Below are 18,918 nucleotides of genomic sequence, written 5' to 3'. Positions count from 1 at the left end.
TTGGAAATATTTTATGGAAGAGGCTTGAGGGTGCAATGTGATAAAGGTGGCTTAAGTGAATGGGCAAACATCTGATAAATGGAGTATGATGTGAAAAATGTGGAATTTGCAAGAAAAATAAAATCAAAGCATATTATCTAAATGGAGGGGCACGTTCGCGATCTGGTTGTCCAGGTGCATAAATTGCAACATTTTCTTTTATCACTCGGTTTGGACATGTTATGATTTACACTCGTGGACTTCCCTCTTGAGGTCGGACTTGAACCTGAACCTCTGGCTTGAAGTTGAGGACATTACTGCTGTGCCACAAGAAAAATTTCAAACATAAGATCAGTATACAGGTACATTCAGTAATTAGGAAAATGATAGAATGTTGTTGTTTATTATGAAGAGAATTGAATGCAAAAAGTACAAGTGGTTATGTTTCAGTTATGCAGGGGCTGATGAGATAACCTGGAGTATTGTGTATACTATGAGTCTCCTTTATTGAAGAAAGTTTGTAATTGGTTGGAAGCCATTCAGGCAAGGTTTATTAGACTGATACCTGGAATGTCAGACTGTGTTGTGAAGAAAGGTTGGACAGGCATATTTGTACTTACTGAAGTTTAGATAAGTATGTGGTGGCTTGACTGAAGCATGTAAGATCTTGTGTGGTCTTGACAGGATGTATATCGAAAAGATATTTCCTCTTGTGGGAGATTTTAGAACTAAGGGTCCTGTGATTTAGAAAAGAAATACCCATTTCAGGTAAAGATGAGAAATTATTTCTGAGGGTCACACGTCTTTGGAACGCTCCCTCCAAAAGGGCATGGAAGCAGGGATTAGTTCTTGCCAAGCAAGGGGATGGACAACCGTGATCTAAGTGCATGACAGAACAGGCATGGTGGAGCTGAATGGCCTATCCTGCTCCTAATTTGTATGTTGGTCTTTGAAGTTGTTACTGGTATCATGAATGGCAGACTACACTGATAAAAGCATGATGTAAATTGTCACTCATTCATTTGTCCTTCTGTCAGTTGCTTACATTTCCTAATATGGATGTGCAGATGAAAGTTGAATACTTGCAAGAGTAGAAGGTCACTCACTTCTGTTACTGACAGTGTGCAGTTTGTTGTCATCTTACTATAAAAGACTTTGTTAATGGTCCTAAACTAATCTTATTCAGATAAGGCTGATGTCAATATGGTCAGCCATGAAAGCTTTCTGCAGCTTCAGCCAGTGACCGTACTGGAGGAATATGCACTAATTGTAATTACCCTTTTTCCGCTTATTTATTGGATGCGTGACTATCAAATTATTGCCACAATGTTGGAGTCAAATTTAGCATTTTGTCTGTGGAAAGGAAGGATTTCAGGATTAAAAGATGTGCATGTTTGACCTTTGCATGAACAAGAGGATTCGTGTTTGTTTCCTATTGAAAGTATATTAAGATTGTTGAAGCTTGTTATCTGCATTGGCTTTTGGTATTTTAAGCTATGTGTCCACAGTGACTTTGGCTCTTTCACTCTCAGATTCCATCATATCCAATTCTAGCAGACAAGTCCTGCTTGTTCGATTTATATTTCCATTTTAAATTTCTTTCAGCCTTTCACTGCATTTGTGTTTGACTTCTGAGTTGTAAGAATCGTTCATGTTATTTAAATGAAAAGCTAAATTAGAAAACACAACGCATAATACAACTGTGGCAATGTGTATTGTTGCTTGATTCATTTAATGACAGATGCAATGATATACATCACTTGATGTAATGCAGCAGTGGTCAAGCAGTTATTTCTGTTTACAAGCACCAAGACTTTCATAAAGCAAGAGTTTTTCCTCCCTTTTATTGAAACTGTACGTAGTTACTTCAGTGTGCTGTGAAGTGGCATCTTTTTTGTAATTCCAGTTTTTCTCCCAACCTTGAAAGTGAGATGCAGGTCTTTATGAAGAGGTATCATTTGCATTTTACTTATTGGGCTGTAATTGCTAGGTTTTTTTAAAGCAGGGTACAATTGAGCAATTAAATCTGTTTCAATTAAGATTGTTTTAAAACTTTAAATTTAATCAAGGAAAAATTAACTAGTTCCAGATAATGCTAACAAATGATTTTTTTGGGGGGGAGATAAAATGAATGACGACTTTTAGTTGCAAATGTGATGTATTCTGTGGTCACTGATTTTATATACCTGCTAAGCTCTTAGCTAATGGTATATTAATTTTGGAGTGAAACTAAACTGTTTAGAAAAGCCAGATTCTACTTCGTGAATGTATAGTTTCTACTAAACTTAATTAATCTACAAATACTTTTTATTGTTCAAACTCAGGAAGTTCTGACAATGGTGATTTCAAGCTTACAATGGAAAAATAGATAATGTCATTTCTATTGGCCTTATAGAATCAACTGCCTGTTGTGGTCCACTTACAAAAATGTTTCACTTTGCTGACGTCTTCCAGGTCCTATCTCACTCCTGTCCGAGATGAAGAAGCAGAATCCCAGAGAAAAGCTCGATCCAGGCAGGCCAGGCAAACCAGAAGATCAACACAGGTCAGTGATTTTGTAGAATTTTAAAGTTTGTTCAATAAAAATTAATTTATTTTTCTCATGTTCAATGAAGAAAGGTAAAATAATTTTTGTTCTTTCTCATATTACCTGTCTAGAACAAAAAATGTACACATAAATCATTTATCATGCAACTTAGCGTTATTTTATATCTTAATTAAATTGCTGATTATGTTCTGTGTTTTTGTAACAGAATTTAACTTATTTTGATCTTGATGAACGTAATTATTGAAATTATCTTTTCTCTCACTCTGTTCCATTCCTATGGCTTGAAGCATAAATCTGTTGTTCTGGCTGCTGATAATAATATACAAGTTAAAAACAGTTATTTATTTAAAAGTTTTATGGTATATCAGTAAATGCAAAAGTAGAAATGTCTGTATAATGTGAGGTTAAATATGTAAGAAATAGTTAATTCCTCTTCCTCCCACAGATTATTTGCATGTCGCTTTAAAAGGCTTCCACTCCCTCTCCATAATTTATTTGATTTGAGGTTCATTGTCGTCTGTGCTACTGCTTGCTCTCAACTCTATTTTTTTAATATTTGAAAATAAATACATGACTTACTTTATGGATATTAAGCTGACTTTAACGATCATGTCATGTTTGACCTTTGGGCGCTCTGTGCTACTAGGTGCACTTGATGTGTAGCTACTGATAATCACTCAAATGATTATGGTCAGGAAGTATCAATTGAATTGCAGATTTGAACTTCATTAATAGTTATATCATCAAGGTAAGGTTGTCAAACAAGTAAAGCAATTAGCTAACAAGTTATTGAATTTTGAAGTCAGACTTCTGAACACAAAAGTAAAAATGTATTATGCTTATGCAGTTGAGGCTAGGAGGTGCACAAATGTAAATTTGCTGAGGTTTATCAAGAGCAAAAATGTTAAATATTTTGCAGGTACTTAAACAGTTTTATTTTGCAAATGTTAACAGCTTTTCAATAATAAACATCTACAAACTTGTTATGTTTGCCACCTGTCACAATGTAATTGCCCACATAGCTACTTGAAAAGTGTTCATTTCGAAGTAAATATTTGAATTAACTAAATATGTTTTCACAATAAATATATAGTTGTAAGTAGATGCTAAATTTACTGTCTTTATAAGAGCAGTGCCATTTTACACATAATTTCTCAAGATAATGAAAATAATTACTTTCAAGTATTAGATTTCTACCAAAAATGCTCTTCAGTGAGATAGTATTAAATGGGAACTTTGGTAAAATTTAATGTGGGGGGATTCAAAAAAACTTGATCTGATTTGTCCTTAAAGCATTTGCAGTTAGTAAACTACAGATATGTGGCTGAGTTGAATGTGGATAGGGATTAGAATTCTAAGTGTATGGAATATTGTATAAGACTCTTCCTTTTATAGAGTCATATAGCACAGAAACAGACCTTTCAGTCCAACCAGTCCGTGCTGAATGCAATCCTAAATTAAACTAGTCCCACCTGCCTGTTCATGCCCCATACCCCTTCCTATTTATATATTTATTCAAATGTCTTTTAAGCATTGTAATTGTACCCAAATCCACCACTTCCTTGGGAAGGTCACTCCATATGCAAGTCACACTCTGTGTAACAAATTTGCCCCTCCTGTTCATTTTAAATGAGGTATAATGTGGTGGGCATCAGGGAGACGTGGCTGCAAGGTCACGACCGGGAGCTAAATTTCCAAGGAAATACATTGTAAAGAAAAGACAGGCAGGTGGGCTGAGGGTTTGGGATTGCTGTGTAAGTGAAGATTGAAATTAAATCAATGGCAGTAAACAAAGTAGGGTCAGATGATGTAGAATCTGTGTGGTTTGAGTTGAGGAACTGTGAAGGTAGTAAAAACCATAATAGGAGTTATCTAAAGCCCTCCAAATCGTAGTCAGGATTTGGGACGTATGATATACCAAGAAATAGAAAAGGCATGTAAGACAGTCAAAGTTACAGTGATCATGGGGGATTTTAATATGCAGGTGGATAGGGAAAGCCAGGTTGATAGAGGATTGCAAGAAAAGGAATGTCTGTGTGATTGTTTTTGGAGCAGCTTGTGCTGGAGCCCACTCGGGAGCAGGCAACTCTGGAAAGTGTTGTGAACTGAGGCAGATTTGATAAGGGAGCTTAAGGTGAAGGAACCCTTAGGAGGCAGTGACCATGATTTGATAGAGTTTACTCTGCAAGGGAGAAGGTGGAATCAGATGTAACAGTATTACAGTTGAATAAAGTCAACTACAGAGGCATGAGGGTGGAGCTGACCAGAATTGACTGGGAGAAGAACCTAGCAGGAAAGACTATGGAACAGCAGTGATAGGTGTTTCTGGGAGTAATTTGAGTGAGACAGCAAAAATTCATCCCGAGGAAAAAGAAACATGGTACAGGGAGGATGAGGCAACCATGGCTGACTAGGGAAGCCAGGGGCAGCATAAAAGCAAAAGGGAAAGCATATAACATAGCGAAGGGCATTGGGAAGCCTACAAAAACCAACAGCGAAGAAAGAAGCCAGGAGGGAGAACATTAAATAAGAGTGTAAACAAGCCAATAATATTAGGAAAGATTTCAAGAGTTTTTTTAGGTATATAAAGAGAGAGGCAAAAGAGGACATGGACCATTGGAAAAAGATGCTGGAGAAATTGTAATCGGGAACAAAGAAATGGCTGAGGAACTGAATAAGTACTTTGCGTCAGTCTTCACGGTGGAAGACACTAGTAATATCCCAAAAATTCAAGAGAGTCAGGGGGCAGAGGTGAGTACAATGGCCTTCACTAAGGAGAAAATGCTAGAAAAACTGAAAGGTCTAGAAGTGGATAAATTACCTGGACCAGATGGACTATACCCGAGAGTTCTGAAGGAGAAAACTGAAGAGACATGGAGGCTTTAGTAGTGATCTTTCAGGTATCACTGGAGTCAGGGAGAGTCTCAGAAGACTGGAAAATCACTAATGTAACGCCCCTGTTTAAGAAGGAAGCAAGCAAAAGATGGGAAATTATAGACCGATTAACCTGACCTCAGTTGTTGGTAAGATTTTGAAGTCCATTGTGAAGGATGAGATTTCTGAATTCTTGGAAGTGTGTGGTAAAATAAGGCAAAGTCAGCATGGTTTCATCACAGGTGGTCATGGCTGACAAATCTGTTAGAATTCTTTGAGGAGGTAACGAGCAGGTTAGACCAAGGAGATGTTATCTATCTGGACTTCCGAAGTCCTTTGTTAGGGTGCCACACAGGAGGCTGCTGATTAAGATAAGAGCCCATGGTGTGAGAGGAAAGGTACTAGCATGGATAAAAGATTAGCTGTATGACAGAAGGCAGAGAGTGGGGAGAAAAGGGTCCTCCTTCGGATAGAAGCCAGTGACTGGTGGTGTTCCACAAGAGTCATTGTTGAGACCACAATTTTTCACTTTATACATTAATGATCAAGATGAAGGAACTGAGAGCATTCTGTCTAAGTTTGCAGATGGTACAAATGTGTGTGGAGGGGCAGGTAGTATTGAAGAAGTGGGGAGGCTGCAGAAAGATTTAGATAGGAGAATAGGTAAAGAAGTGGCAAATGGAATACAACATGAGGTCGTGCACTTTGTTAGGAAAGAATAGAGGCATAAACTACTTTCTAAATGACGAGAAAATTCATAAGAGTTTGAAGTCCTAGTCTAGGATTCTCTTAAGGTAAACCTCAACAGGGTGGCACGGTGGCTCAGTAGTTAACACTGCTGCCTCACAGCAGCAGGATCCCAGGTTCGATTCCATCCTCAGGCGACTGTCTGTGTTGAGTTTGCACATTCACCCTGTGTCTGCGTGGGTTTCCTCTGGGTGCTCCGTTTTCCTCCCACAGTCCAAAGATGTGCAGGTCAGGTGAATTGGCCACGCTAAATTCCCCTTCGTGTTAGGTGCATTAGTCAGAGGGAAATGGGTCTGGGTCGGCTACTCTTCGGAGGGTCAATGTGGACTGGTTGGGCCGAAGGGCCTGTTTCCACACTGTGGGTATTTTAATCTAAACTTTCAGGTTGAGTTGGTAGTTAGGAAGGCAAATACAATGTTGTTGTTCATGTCGAGAGGGCCAGAATATAAAAGTAGAGATGTACTTTTGAGGCTTTCTAAAGCTCTGGTCAGACCACATTTGGAGTATTGTGAGCAGTTTTAAGCCCCAGGAAAGACGTATTGGCCCTGGAGAGCGTCCAGAGCAGGTTCATGAGAGTGATCACAGGAATGAAAGGCTTAATATGAGCACTGTACTCGATGAAGTTTAGAACGATGAAGGGGGACCTGATTCAAGCATTCAGAATACCGAATGACCTGGACAGAGTGGATGTTGGGAAGGTGCTTCCATTGCCAGGAGAGATGAGGACCTGAGAGCACAGCCTTAGAGTAAAGGAAGAAACTTCTTCAGCCAGAGTGGTGAATCTGTGGAATCCATTGCCACAGAAGGCTGTGGAGGGCAGGCCATTGAGTAGATTTAAAACGGCGATAGATAAGATTTTGATTGCCAAAGAGATCAAAGGTTATGGGGAGAAAGCAGAAATAGGGATTGAAAAACGTATCAACCATGATTGATTAGATTAGATTACCTGCAGTGTGGAAACAGGCCCTTCGGCGCAACAGGTCCACACCGACCCTCTGAAGAGTAACCCACCCAGAACCTCTGACTAATGCATCTAACACTATGGGCAATTTTAGCATGGCTAATCCACCTGACCTGCACATCTTTGGACTGAATGGCAGAGCAGACGCAATGGGCTGAATGGCCTCATTTCTGCTTGTATGTCTTATAGTCATAAATTATCGTCTAAATATCTCCCCTCTCACCTTAAAAATGTACCCCCTAGTCATGAAATCCCCCATCCTAGAGAAAAGGCAACAATTATTAACTCTATCTGTACTCCTCATTATTTATTTAATTTCTATAAGGTCGCCTCTCAACCTCCTACACTCCAGTGAAAATGTCCCAGCCTAACCAGCCTTTCTTTAGATCTCAAAACTTCCATATCCAGCAACATCATGGTAAATTTCTTCTGAACTCTCTCCAGCTTAATACCCTTTCTGTAACTGGGTGACCGGAACTGGACACAGTATTCTAGAAGAGACCTCACCAATGTCCTGTGCAACTTTAACATGACTTTCCATTTCCTATGCTCAAGCGACTGAGCAATGAAGGCAAACGTGCCAAAAGCATTTTAACCACCCTGTGTATATGTGACGCAAGCTTCAAAGAATTAGGTACCTGCACCTGGACGTTTCTCTGTTTGACAACACTACATAAGGCCTGACCATATATTATATGAGCCCTATCCTTGTGATCCCTCCCATATATCTGGATTGAATTCCATCCACCATTTTTCAGCCCATTGACCCTTTGATCAAGATCCCTTTCTAATCTTAATGTTGGCATAGAAATAATGCATAGAACAAATGAGCACGTAGGAAAAAATGGGTATAAGTTAGAATTAGGAATTGACAACAAACCAATGAACAATGGTTATCACCTGCTCAGGTCAAGAGAAAGCTTCAGTAGTATTGTGATAAATATGATTTAAATGTGGGAGCAGTTAAGCAAACAAATGAATGACAACAGTGGTTGAAAGTAAAAGCAGTTTACAAAAGGAACCACCAGGAGTCAGAGTTGAAAATGTTAAAATATTAATATTTACATGGGTCTTCCAATGTGCTCCACTGTTACATTATAATACAAAGTATGACACATTCTTATGAGATGATATGAGACCAGATGATCAAACGCTTGACCAAAGAATTAGGTTTGAAGGAACATTTTATAGGAGAAAAAAGCAGGTAGCAGGTTGCATCAATTTCTAAGGTTAAATTGTGGCCTTATTGAGTTGCATTAATACAGGGAAAGTGTTTCCTCTAATAGAGGAATCCAGAAAAGTGAGCTGAATCTCCAGGTTAGAACCAGGCCACTTATGAGTGAAAACAGGAAGCAATGTTTTTGTACATCTGGTACTATATTCCTTTTGCCATTTTAACATCCTGTGAATTAGAGTTAGACTAGCTTCCTCATTCAACCACCTGCAAATTTAATTAGATTAGATTCCCTACAGTGTGGCAACAGGCTCTTTGGCCCCACAAGTCCACCAACCCTCCGAAGACTAACCCACCCAGACCCATTTCCCCTCTGACTAATGCACCTAGCACTGTGGGCAATTTAGCATGGCCAATTCACCTGACTTGCACATCTTTGGACTGTAGGAGGAAACCGGAGTACCCGGAGGAAATTCAAAGCTGCTGACATTGTTTTCATTCACAATAAATCCTGCTTCCCAACAGCCCTGTTCTCACTGACCTACATTGTTTTCTAGTCAACAACATCTTGATTTCAAATTCTTATCCTGGTTTTCAAATCACTCCATGGTCTCATCCCTCCTTATCTTTGCTTCTCCAATCCCACAGCCTTCCAAGGTTTCTGTGCTCCTCTACTTCATGCATTTGTAGACCTCAGTTTTAATTACACCATTATACCTTCGGTTGCCTGGGTTCATGCTCTGATCTGTCTGCCCTACCTCTCTTCACAGTTATTACCCTGCTTTCTTCCTGTAAGACACTCCTGAAAATTTGCATCTTTGATCAAGTTTTTGGATCATTTGGCCTAATCATCTTAAGTCTCTGTATTGTACTTTGACTCTTAATGCATGTGTTATGTATTTTGGGAGATTCATTACCTTAACGGTGGTTTTTAAATAAGCTTTCAACATAGGGTGAGAAACCATTATGAGTAATTTTGTAGCGATAACTGCACACACATCAATGAAACCAGGTCAGTTACCCAGTTGGTCGGTAAAGGAAGTCTTATCGTTCTTGCATTTACATGAGATGCCATTTGTGACTGTCCAAGCCATTTAAGTACAGTGGTGGGACAGAAACCTGAGTGGAAAGCTCAAGGCATAGAATTCCAGGATGAGGGGCAAAAATTTAGAATGCGACAGCACTTTCAAGAGCTTTAGTGAGTAAAGAGTGGGTGAGGATGGTTGACAGAAGGATTTGTTTTTTGCTTTGTTTCACTGAACTACAGTGTAGACTTCAAGAACGGTATTAGGCAAGAACTTTCAAAAGCTGACTGGGGACAAATGTTCACAGGTAAAGGCTGGAAAATGGAAACCCTTCAGAAATGAGATAACGAGAGTCCAGAGACAGTGTATTCCTGTTAGGGCGAAAGGAAAGGCTGGTAGGTGTAAAGAGTGCTGGATGAAAGAAATTGAGGGTTTGGTGAAGAAAAAGAAGGAAGCATATGTCAGGTGTAGACAGGATAGTTCAAATGAATTCTTAGTAGAGTATAAAGGCAGTAGGAGTATACTTAAGAGGGAAATCAGGAGGGCAAAAAGGTGACATGAGATAGCTTTGGTGAATAGAGTTAAGGAGAATTCAAAGGGTTTTTACAAATACGTTAAGGACAAAAGGGTAACTAGGGAGAGAATAGGGCACCTCAAAGATCAGCAAGGTCTTTGTGTGGAATGGCAGGAGACACTAAATGAGTATTTTGCATCAGTGTTTACTATGAAAAAGGACATGGAAGGTATAGAATATAGGGAAACAGATGGTGATATCTTGAAAAATGTCCATGTTACAGAGGACAAAGTGCTGGATGTATTGAGATGCATAAAGGTGATAAATCCCCAGGACGTGATCAGGTATACCCAGAATTCTGTGGGAAGCTAGGGAAGTGATTGCTGAGTCCCTTGCTGAGATATTTGTGTCATCGATAGTCACAGGTGAGGTGCCGGAAGACTGGAGGTTGGCTAACGTAGTGTCACTATTTAAGAAAGATGGTAAGGACAAGCCAGGGAACTATAGACCAGTGAGCCTGACATCGATGGTGGGAGGGAATCCTGAGGGACAGGATGTACATGTATTTGGAAAGGCAAGGACTGATTAGGGATAGTCAACATGGCTTTGTGCGTAGGAAATCATGTCTCACAAAATTGATTGAGTTTTTGCAAAAAGTAACAAAGAGGATTGATGAGGGCAGAGCGGTAGATGTGATCTATATGGACTTCAGTAAGATGTTCGATAAGGTTCCCCATGGGAGACTGGTTAGCAAGATTAGATCTCGTGGAATACAGGGAGAACTAGCCATTTGGATACAGAACTGGCTCAAAGGTAGAGGACAGAGGGTGGTGGTGGAGGCTTGTTTTTCAGACTGGAGGCCTCTGACCAGTGGGTTGCCACAAGGGTTGGTGCTGGGTCCACTACTTTTTGTCATTTACATAAATGATTTGGATGTGAGCATAAAAGGTACAGTTAGTAAGTTTGCAGATGACACCAAAATTGGAGGTGTAGTGGACAGCGAAGAAGGTTACCTCAGATTACAACAGGATCTTGATCCGATGGGCCAGTGGGCTGAGAAGTGGCAGGTGGAGTTTAATTTACAAAAATGCGAGGTGCTGCATTTTGGGAAAGCAAATCTTAGCAGGACTTATATACTTAATGGTAAGGTCCTTGGAGCGCAAGTTCACAGCTCCTTGAAAGTAGAGTCACAGGTAGATCGATAGTGAAGATGGTGTTTGCTATGCTTTCCTTTATTGGTAAGGGTATTGAGTACAGGAGTTGGGAGGTCATGTTGCAGCTGTACAGGACATTGGTTAGGTCACTTTTGGAATGTTGCGTGTAAATCTGGTCTCCTTTCTCTCGATAGGATGTTGTGAAACTTGAAAAGGTTCAGAAAGGATTTACAAGGATGTTGCCAGGGTTGGGGGGTTTGAGATATAGGAAGAGGTTGAATAGGCTAGGGCTGTTTTCCCTGGAGCGTCGGAGGCTGAGGGTTGACCTTATAGAGGTTTATAAAATCATGAAGGGCATGGATAGAATAAATAGAGAAAGTCTCTTCCCTTGGGTGGGGGAGTCCAGAACTAGAGGGCATAGGTTTAGGGTGAGAGGGGAAAAATATAACAGAGACCTAAGAGGCAACGATTTCACGCAGAGGTTGGTGCATATATGGAATGAGCTGCCAGAGGAAGTGGTGGAGGCTGGTATAATTGCAACATTTGAAAGGCATCTGGATGCGTATATGTGTAGGAAGGGTTTAGAGGGATATGGGCTGAATGCTGGCAGGTGGAACTAGATTGGTTTGGGATATCTGGTTGGCATGGAAGAGTTGGACCGAAGGGTCTGTTTCCATGCTGTAAATCTCTGACTCTAAAAGAGGGAACTTTTTCACATGGTAAAAGCAAGCTGTAATTGACAAGCAAAGAGGAATAATCAATCCTGAGTATAACCTCTGATAAAATGATGCACAGCTTCTCTTGTGGTTCGGGGTTAGTGAACCTGGAAGTGGCATCTAGACTTAAAAGCATCTGGCACCCTGCCATTAACACTTATAACTCCATCCAACACACTGAATAAATATAATTAATTCATCTTGAGGCTGAAGGGACAACTGAGATTTGGGAGGGAAAATTCTGAAGGCATTACCTGCAGACTAACCCATCCCATTGCTCTTCACTTGAAAATGGTCCCAGTATGCCGAGAAAACTCCACTGGGTGGAGTGGACGTATTTGGGAGTCCTCAACTCTTGTTTCTGTTAATACCGAGCTAAACTCTCTTCAGTAATAGCAATAGTCTTTTGAGGATAAATTTACGAATGCATTCTTCCATCCTATGTTTTCTACTTAATCTTCACTGTCCAGTTTCCCTATCTTCAATTCTACTCTGATAATACAGTTTGAGTCTAATTGAGTCGATAGTGTCCTTAAGTTATCACAGTCCCAAAAAATGTCTGAGGAGTTCAAGTTCTTGCTTCACTCTCCATTTTCTTTTCCTTTTATGGAGTTTGCCTGAATAACTTGTTAGATTTAGAATATGTTCTAAAGGCTTACAGGATTGGGTCCCTTTGACTCCTGTTGTATTAATGCCGAAAATTGAAAGAGGTTTTCATCATCCTATGATTGTAAACTCCAATGTTCTGTACTGAATATTTTGCAGTTGAGACACCTCCCTCATTGAGAAACGCATTTTAAATGGATAGACCCAAGCAACAGTCAAATCTGCTTGCCCTGATTCAACAGACCTAATCCCTCAAGCTGCATGCGGAGTAATAATTGTTCATGGATTGGATCCCAATTTTTATATATTAAAGGGTAACGAACACTTCAGAACTTTTGCAAAAGTGAATTGAGACTGAAATAAAGTTAAAAATGACACAACACCAGGTTATAGTCCAACAGGTTTAATTGGAAGCACACTAGCTTTCGGAGCATCGCTCCTTCATCAGGTGGTTGTGGAGGACACAATTGTAAGACACAGAACTTATAGCAAAAGTTTACAATGTGATGTAACTGAAATTATACATTGAAAAATACCTGGATTATTTGTTAAGTCTCTCATCTGTTAGAATGACCATGTTAGTTTCACTTCTTTCATATGTAAATCACAAAACTTTTTTAAAAAAGTTACATTCTCAGGTTAACTTTAACAATTGGTGTGAGCCCAGATACTGTGTTGAAGCCCACATTATCTGGGCTGACACCAAATGTTAACATTAACCTGAGGATGTTATTTTTTTTTAAAAAACGCTTTGTGATTTACATATGAAAGAAGTGAAACTAACACGGTCATTCTAACAGATGAGAGAATTAACAAGCAATCAAGGTATTTTTTCAATGTATAATTTCAGTTACATCACACTGTAAACTTTTGCTATAAATTCTGTGTCTTAAAATTGTGTACTCCACAACCACCTGATGAAGGAGCGACGCTCCAAAAGCTAGTGTGCTTCCAATTAAACCTGTTGGACTATAACCTGGTGTTGTGTCATTTTTAACTTTGCACACCCCAGTCCAACTCTGATGTCTCCAAATCAAGACGGAAATATTCAGTGAAATCTTCATAGTTGCTACATCCAGCACAGCCACTAGATGGTAACACAGTCTAGGTTTGATCACTGATATTAACCAAAAGTTTTAGTTTGTCCAGCCTATTTTTGTTGTTTCCCCCATCAGGTTAATCTGATGTGTATAATGTGTGGGCAAAGTTACCATGGTTTCTACTTCAGTCTGCACCACTGATGGCAGCAGTGCAAAATAAAAATCAAATGTGTATGTCTCCCCTGTCAGTGTAATATCCTCACCTCATAGAGTCATAGAGATGTATAGCACAGAAAGAGACCCTTCGGTCCAACTTGTCCATACCAATCAGATATCCCAACCTAACCTAGTCCCATCTGCCAGCACCTGGCCCATATCCCTCCAAATCCTTCCTATTCATGTACCAATCTAGCTGCCTTTTAAATGTTGCAATTATACCAGCCTGTACCACTTCCTCTGGCAGCTTAATCCATACACGCACCACCCTCTGCGTGAAAAAGTTACCCCTAAGGTCCCTTTTGTATCTTTCCTCTCTCACCCTAAGCCTATGTCCTCTAGTTCAGGACTCCCCCAGTTCAGGGAAAAGACTTTGTCTATTTATCCTATCCATGCCCTTTATGATCTTGTAAACCTCTACAAGGTTACCTGTCAGTCTCCAACGCTCCAGGGAAAACCAGCCCCAGCCTATTCAACCTCTCACTATAGCTCAAATCTTTCAACCCTGGCAAAGTCCTCGTGAATCTTTTCTGAACCTTTTCAAGTTTCACAACATCCTTCCAATAGGAACCATAGAGATGTACAGTATGGAAACAGACCCTTCGGTCAAACTCATCCATGCTGACCAGATACCCTAAATTAATCTAGTCTCATTTGCCAGCACTTGGCCCATATTCCTCTAAACCCTTCCTATTCATAAACCCATCCTATGTCTTCTAAATATTGTATTTGTACCTGCCTCCACCACTTACTCTGGCAGCTCATTCCATACGTGCACCACCCTCTGTGTGAAAACGTTGCCCCTTAGATCCCTTTTAAATCTTTCCCCTCTTACCTTAAACCTATACCCTCTAGTATTAGACTTCCCAACCTTGAAAAAAAACCACCTTGTCTATTTACTCTATTCATGCCCCTCATGATTTTAAAAACCTCTACAAGGTCACCTCTCAGCCTCCAACACTCCAGTGAAAATAGCCCCAGTCTATTCAGCCTGTAACTATACAGGTCGGTCTGCTATAATGAGCATTTCATCAATCTGGGTTGGATATTGACGAACGGAGAGCACTGTTTCTAAAGCGCAAACTTTTAAAACGTGCGTTGCCTATGACGTGATTGTATTGCCAACACTTTATATCTATTTTTATTGCGCAATTATTATACCTTGCTCAAGAAGAAAACCATTGAGTTATAAAAGAACTAACTATAGGTTAAACATCCTTGTAGATCTTTTCTGAACTGTTTCATGATTTGCAACATCCTTCCTATAGCAGGGAGACCAGAATTGAATGTAGTATTCAAAAGTGGCCTAACCAATGTCCTGTACATCTGCAACATGACCTCCCAACTCTTATACTCAATACACTGACCAGTATAGGTAACCATAATAAACACCTGCTTCACTATCCTATCTAATTGTAACTTCACTTTTGAGGAACTATGAACCTGCATTCAAAGGTCTCTTTGTTCAACGACCCTTCCCAGGATCTTACCATTAAGTGTACAAGTCTTGCCCTGATTTGCCTTTCCAAAAGGCAGCACCTCATATTTATCTAAATTAACGCCATCTACCATTCGTTGTGGGCTTCTGTATTGATGCATGGAAACTGGATCCCTTCTTTAACCAAATTGGTGCCAAATGTAGTGACTTGAATGTTTTGTACTCAGTTGATGAGGTTGATTGGGGAGGTGGTTCTCTGACATTTGGGCATGGGGAGGTATTCATGAATTTTGCCCAGGCCTGCACCCAGAGAGGGCATTTCAGTTTTGCTGCAAGGTGATTTTGTTTGAACCATAAAACCCTGTTATGGACCAATTCCTAATTGAGAATTCTTGTGTTAAATAAAGTTACTTTGAATTGTGTGCAGTAGATCACTGACACAGCAGTTTTGCAGATGCATATTTTTTTAATAAGTCCAGGACTTTGGAAGCCAAATTTGAGAAAAGATTTTTCATTCACTTTGAAGCAATTAGCTAATTCCAAAGTACACCTTTTGAGGAGGCCCTCTTCATGAGATTTGTTTTGCATGTGCTCCACTCCTCGCCATTCTCCATTTCCCTGAAGTTCCTTTGCTGTACTGAGCTATGTACTATGGTTATGCTTAATTCTAACAGTACCTGTATGTGGCCAAAATCTTAGGTAATGAGATAAATTCGAATCAGAAAGCAAGAAACATTTAATAGAGTGCCATATTCAAAACTGTGGAATGAAAGTACATCATCATCCTGAGAAGGGAGAAAAATCATTGCAAAACCAAGGCCACAGTGGTCAGTGTGTGAAGACCAGGACAGCGTCATGGTCAAGTAGAAATAACAGGTATACTTATCCAATCTAGAAATCTTAACGAATGCTTATAAACAGTGTATTTTTAACAAAGGAAGCACAGCCACAAACATTGACTTATGAGGTATAAAATGTCAGAATAAAATAAATTAATGGGACATTGGCACCTGTACTGGGGAAGGAGGGAGCTGTTCTGATGGGGTGGTGATGGGATGGGCTCCAACTGAATCAAACTAGGACCAGAATCCTGGCAAATTGCATAACTAGAGATGTAGCTTAAAAAATGTGTTGCTGGAAAAGCGCAGCAGGTCAGGCAGCATCAAAGGAGCAGGAGAATAGACGTTTCGGGCATAAGCCCTTCTTCAGGAATCCTGCCCAGGATGGAATGGGATGGAAATTGCATGGAAATTAGAAAATCAAATTTAATGGAGCAGGCAGGAGTGCTGCAGGTTAGTGATGAGTCTGGTTGTTATCAGAAAAGGAAGGGACAGAAGTTGTGAATATCATATCACACTAAGGAATCCTATCGATGAAGGGAAATTTGATAATAGAACAAGATAAAAGCTTTGTTTCCTCCCGAACTTCCCACAAAATGCTGGGATACACCTAATCAGATCCTGTACATTTACTTGCCTTTGCTTTCTAAGACCTCAAGCACTTCCTCTTCTGTAATATGAACTGTTTTCAAAATATCAACTTTTATTTCCTTGAGTTCTCGAGCCTCCATTTCTTTCTCAACATTAAAAACTGACGTTTAATATGAATTTAGTATTTCTTCCCATCTCCTGAGATTCAACACACAGATTACCTCGTTGCTTTTTCAGGGTTCTTACCTCTGTCTCTATTTGTTCTCTGTTTTTGTAAAATCCTTTTGGATTATCTTTAACTTGAACTGCTCTGGCAATCTCATATCCCCTCTTTGCCTTCCTGATTTCCTTCTTAAGAAAACCCCTACACTCTTTATCATCTTCAGGAGATTAGTTGATCCCAGTCGTCTGTAATATATGATTCTTTCTTATTCACCCATTGTTCCCTAATCTTATGAGCCTTGCCTTTCATTCTACCAGGAGCATAATGCCTCTGGACAATGGTTTGAGAACCCTCTAGAACCTTTGAAGGCCTCCTACTTGTCAAGAATCTCTTTACTTGAGAACATTCTACTCCAATCAACTTTTAAAAGTTCTTGTTGCAAGCCCTTACATTTTGAAATTTAACTTTTAACAATTAAGATTAGATTAGATTCCGTACAGTGTGGAAACAGGCCCTTTGGCCCAAATCCACACCGACCCCCTGAGGAGTAACCCGCCCAGACCTATTCCTCTCTGACTAATGCATCTACCATTTATGGGCTATTTAGCATGGCCAATTCACCTCCAATCTTTGGACTGCGGGAGGAAACCGGAGCACCCGGAGGAAACCCATGCAGACACGGGGAGAATGTGCAAACTCCGCACAGTCGCCCAAGGCTGGAATCGAACCTGGGTCACTGGTGTGGTGAGGCAGCAGTGCTAACCACCGAGCCACTGTGCTGTCTGTTAATTAAGAACTTTAACTTTTATGGAACACATCCTTTTCCATAATTATTTTAAAACTAATAGCATTATGATCACTAGTCCCACAGTGTTCCCCTCCTAGCACTTCAGTCACTTGCCTTACCTTATTTTCCAAGAGAATGTCAGGTTTTGCTCCTCCTCTAGTAGAAATATTTACAAATTGATAAAGCAAATTTTCTTGAACACATTTAACAATTTTTTCTTCATCCAAACCTTTAAAACTATGGCAGTTCCAGTCACTTAGAATTAGAATATCCTTTATTGTCACGTGTGCTCAAGTATGGAAGTATAGGAGTACAGTGAAACGTTTACAATGTTGCCCCATATGGTGGCATTTTAACTACAAAGTATATTGGTACAGATGTTAGATATAAATACAGAAATAAAGTAAAAAACAGTTATGTTACTTACGGATGTTCATAGTATAAGTTAGAAAAATGAGAATAAGGTTAAAATGATAAGCATTACAGTTTTTCAGTAGATCAGTACAGGGGGCTTCCACATGTGGTCTACCCAGGCTCACAAGCTGCTGACCGCCCACACTGGTTCCCGGTCCTACAGCCGTCCCCTCTCTGCCGGCCCTCCAGCCCGCTGGCCGTCCCCTCTCTGCCGGCCCTCCAGCCCGCTGGCCGTCCCCTCTCTGCTGGCCCTCCAGCCCATTGACCATCCCCTCTCTGCCAGCCCTCCAGCCCATTGGCCATCCCCTCTCTGCTGGCACTCCAGCCCGCTGGCCGTCCCCTCTCCGCCGGCCCTCCAGCCCATTGGCCATCCCCTCTCTGCCGGCCCTCCAGCCCATTGGCCGTCCCCTCTCCGTCGGCTCTCCAGCCCGCTGGCCGTTTCCGCTCTACCTCAGTAGAGAACATCAAGAGGGGCAAAAGAGTATAAAAGAGAAGAAAACGTGGAAATAAACAGAAGGAGGGGAAGCGCTCCAGTTGGAATGTCCTTCTCCGCTGCCATCTTGACTGGAATGTTTGTAAAATTAAAATCTCCTACCATTACAACCTTATTATTCTTGTGTATATTTGAGAACCCTCTACATACTTTCTTCTCCATTTACTTCTGACTATTGGGGGCCAATAGTACAATCTCATCAAGGTGGTTATCCCTTTCTTATTTCTAATTTCAACCCATATATTTTCACTGAATAAGCCTCAAAAATATCTTCTCTAATTACAGTCGTAATGTTTTACTTAACCAACAATGTCACTCCCCCTTCTCTCTTGCATCTCTTCTTCTCCTGTCTATAACATCTAAATCTGAAACTTTGAGCTACCAGTCCTTTTCTCTCTCAGCCAAGTTTCTGTAATAGCCATGAGGTCCCAGTCCCATGTTCCCATATATACCAAGTTCATACCTGTAAGACCTCTTGCATTGAAATAAATGCAGTTTTGTTCCTTAGAGTTACTTGGTTCTCTCAATTGCCCTTGTCTGACTTCTCTAATTAACTTATTATTTTCTGATTCAGAACCATCCTCACCTATCTTTCTGTTTTCACTTTTTTAGGAAGATCCCCATCTCGAAGTTTTCATG

The 18,918-nt window shown here is 40.3% G+C and overlaps 1 protein-coding gene across 5 annotated transcripts in view; it reads left to right on the top strand.

Moving 5' to 3' along the window:
- Positions 1–18,918, top strand: part of LOC122563241 (protein phosphatase 1 regulatory subunit 12B-like) — a 288,710-nt gene that overhangs the window by 177,816 nt on the left and 91,976 nt on the right. For all 5 annotated transcript variants that reach the window (XM_087973634.1, XM_043716857.2, XM_087973633.1 and 2 more), the window contains one exon: positions 2,434–2,524. In XM_087973634.1, coding sequence (XP_087829760.1) covers positions 2,434–2,524 — 91 coding nt within the window. The remainder of the gene's footprint in view (positions 1–2,433; positions 2,525–18,918) is intronic.

The sequence above is a fragment of the Chiloscyllium plagiosum genome, unplaced genomic scaffold (assembly GCF_037043375.1).
Source record: "Chiloscyllium plagiosum isolate Xiang-an unplaced genomic scaffold, Cpla_swu_hap1 HiC_scaffold_26, whole genome shotgun sequence".
NCBI classification, from domain to species: Eukaryota; Metazoa; Chordata; class Chondrichthyes; order Orectolobiformes; family Hemiscylliidae; genus Chiloscyllium; species Chiloscyllium plagiosum.
Note: the sequence above shows the minus strand (reverse complement) of the source record. Positions and strands in the feature narration are given on the sequence as shown.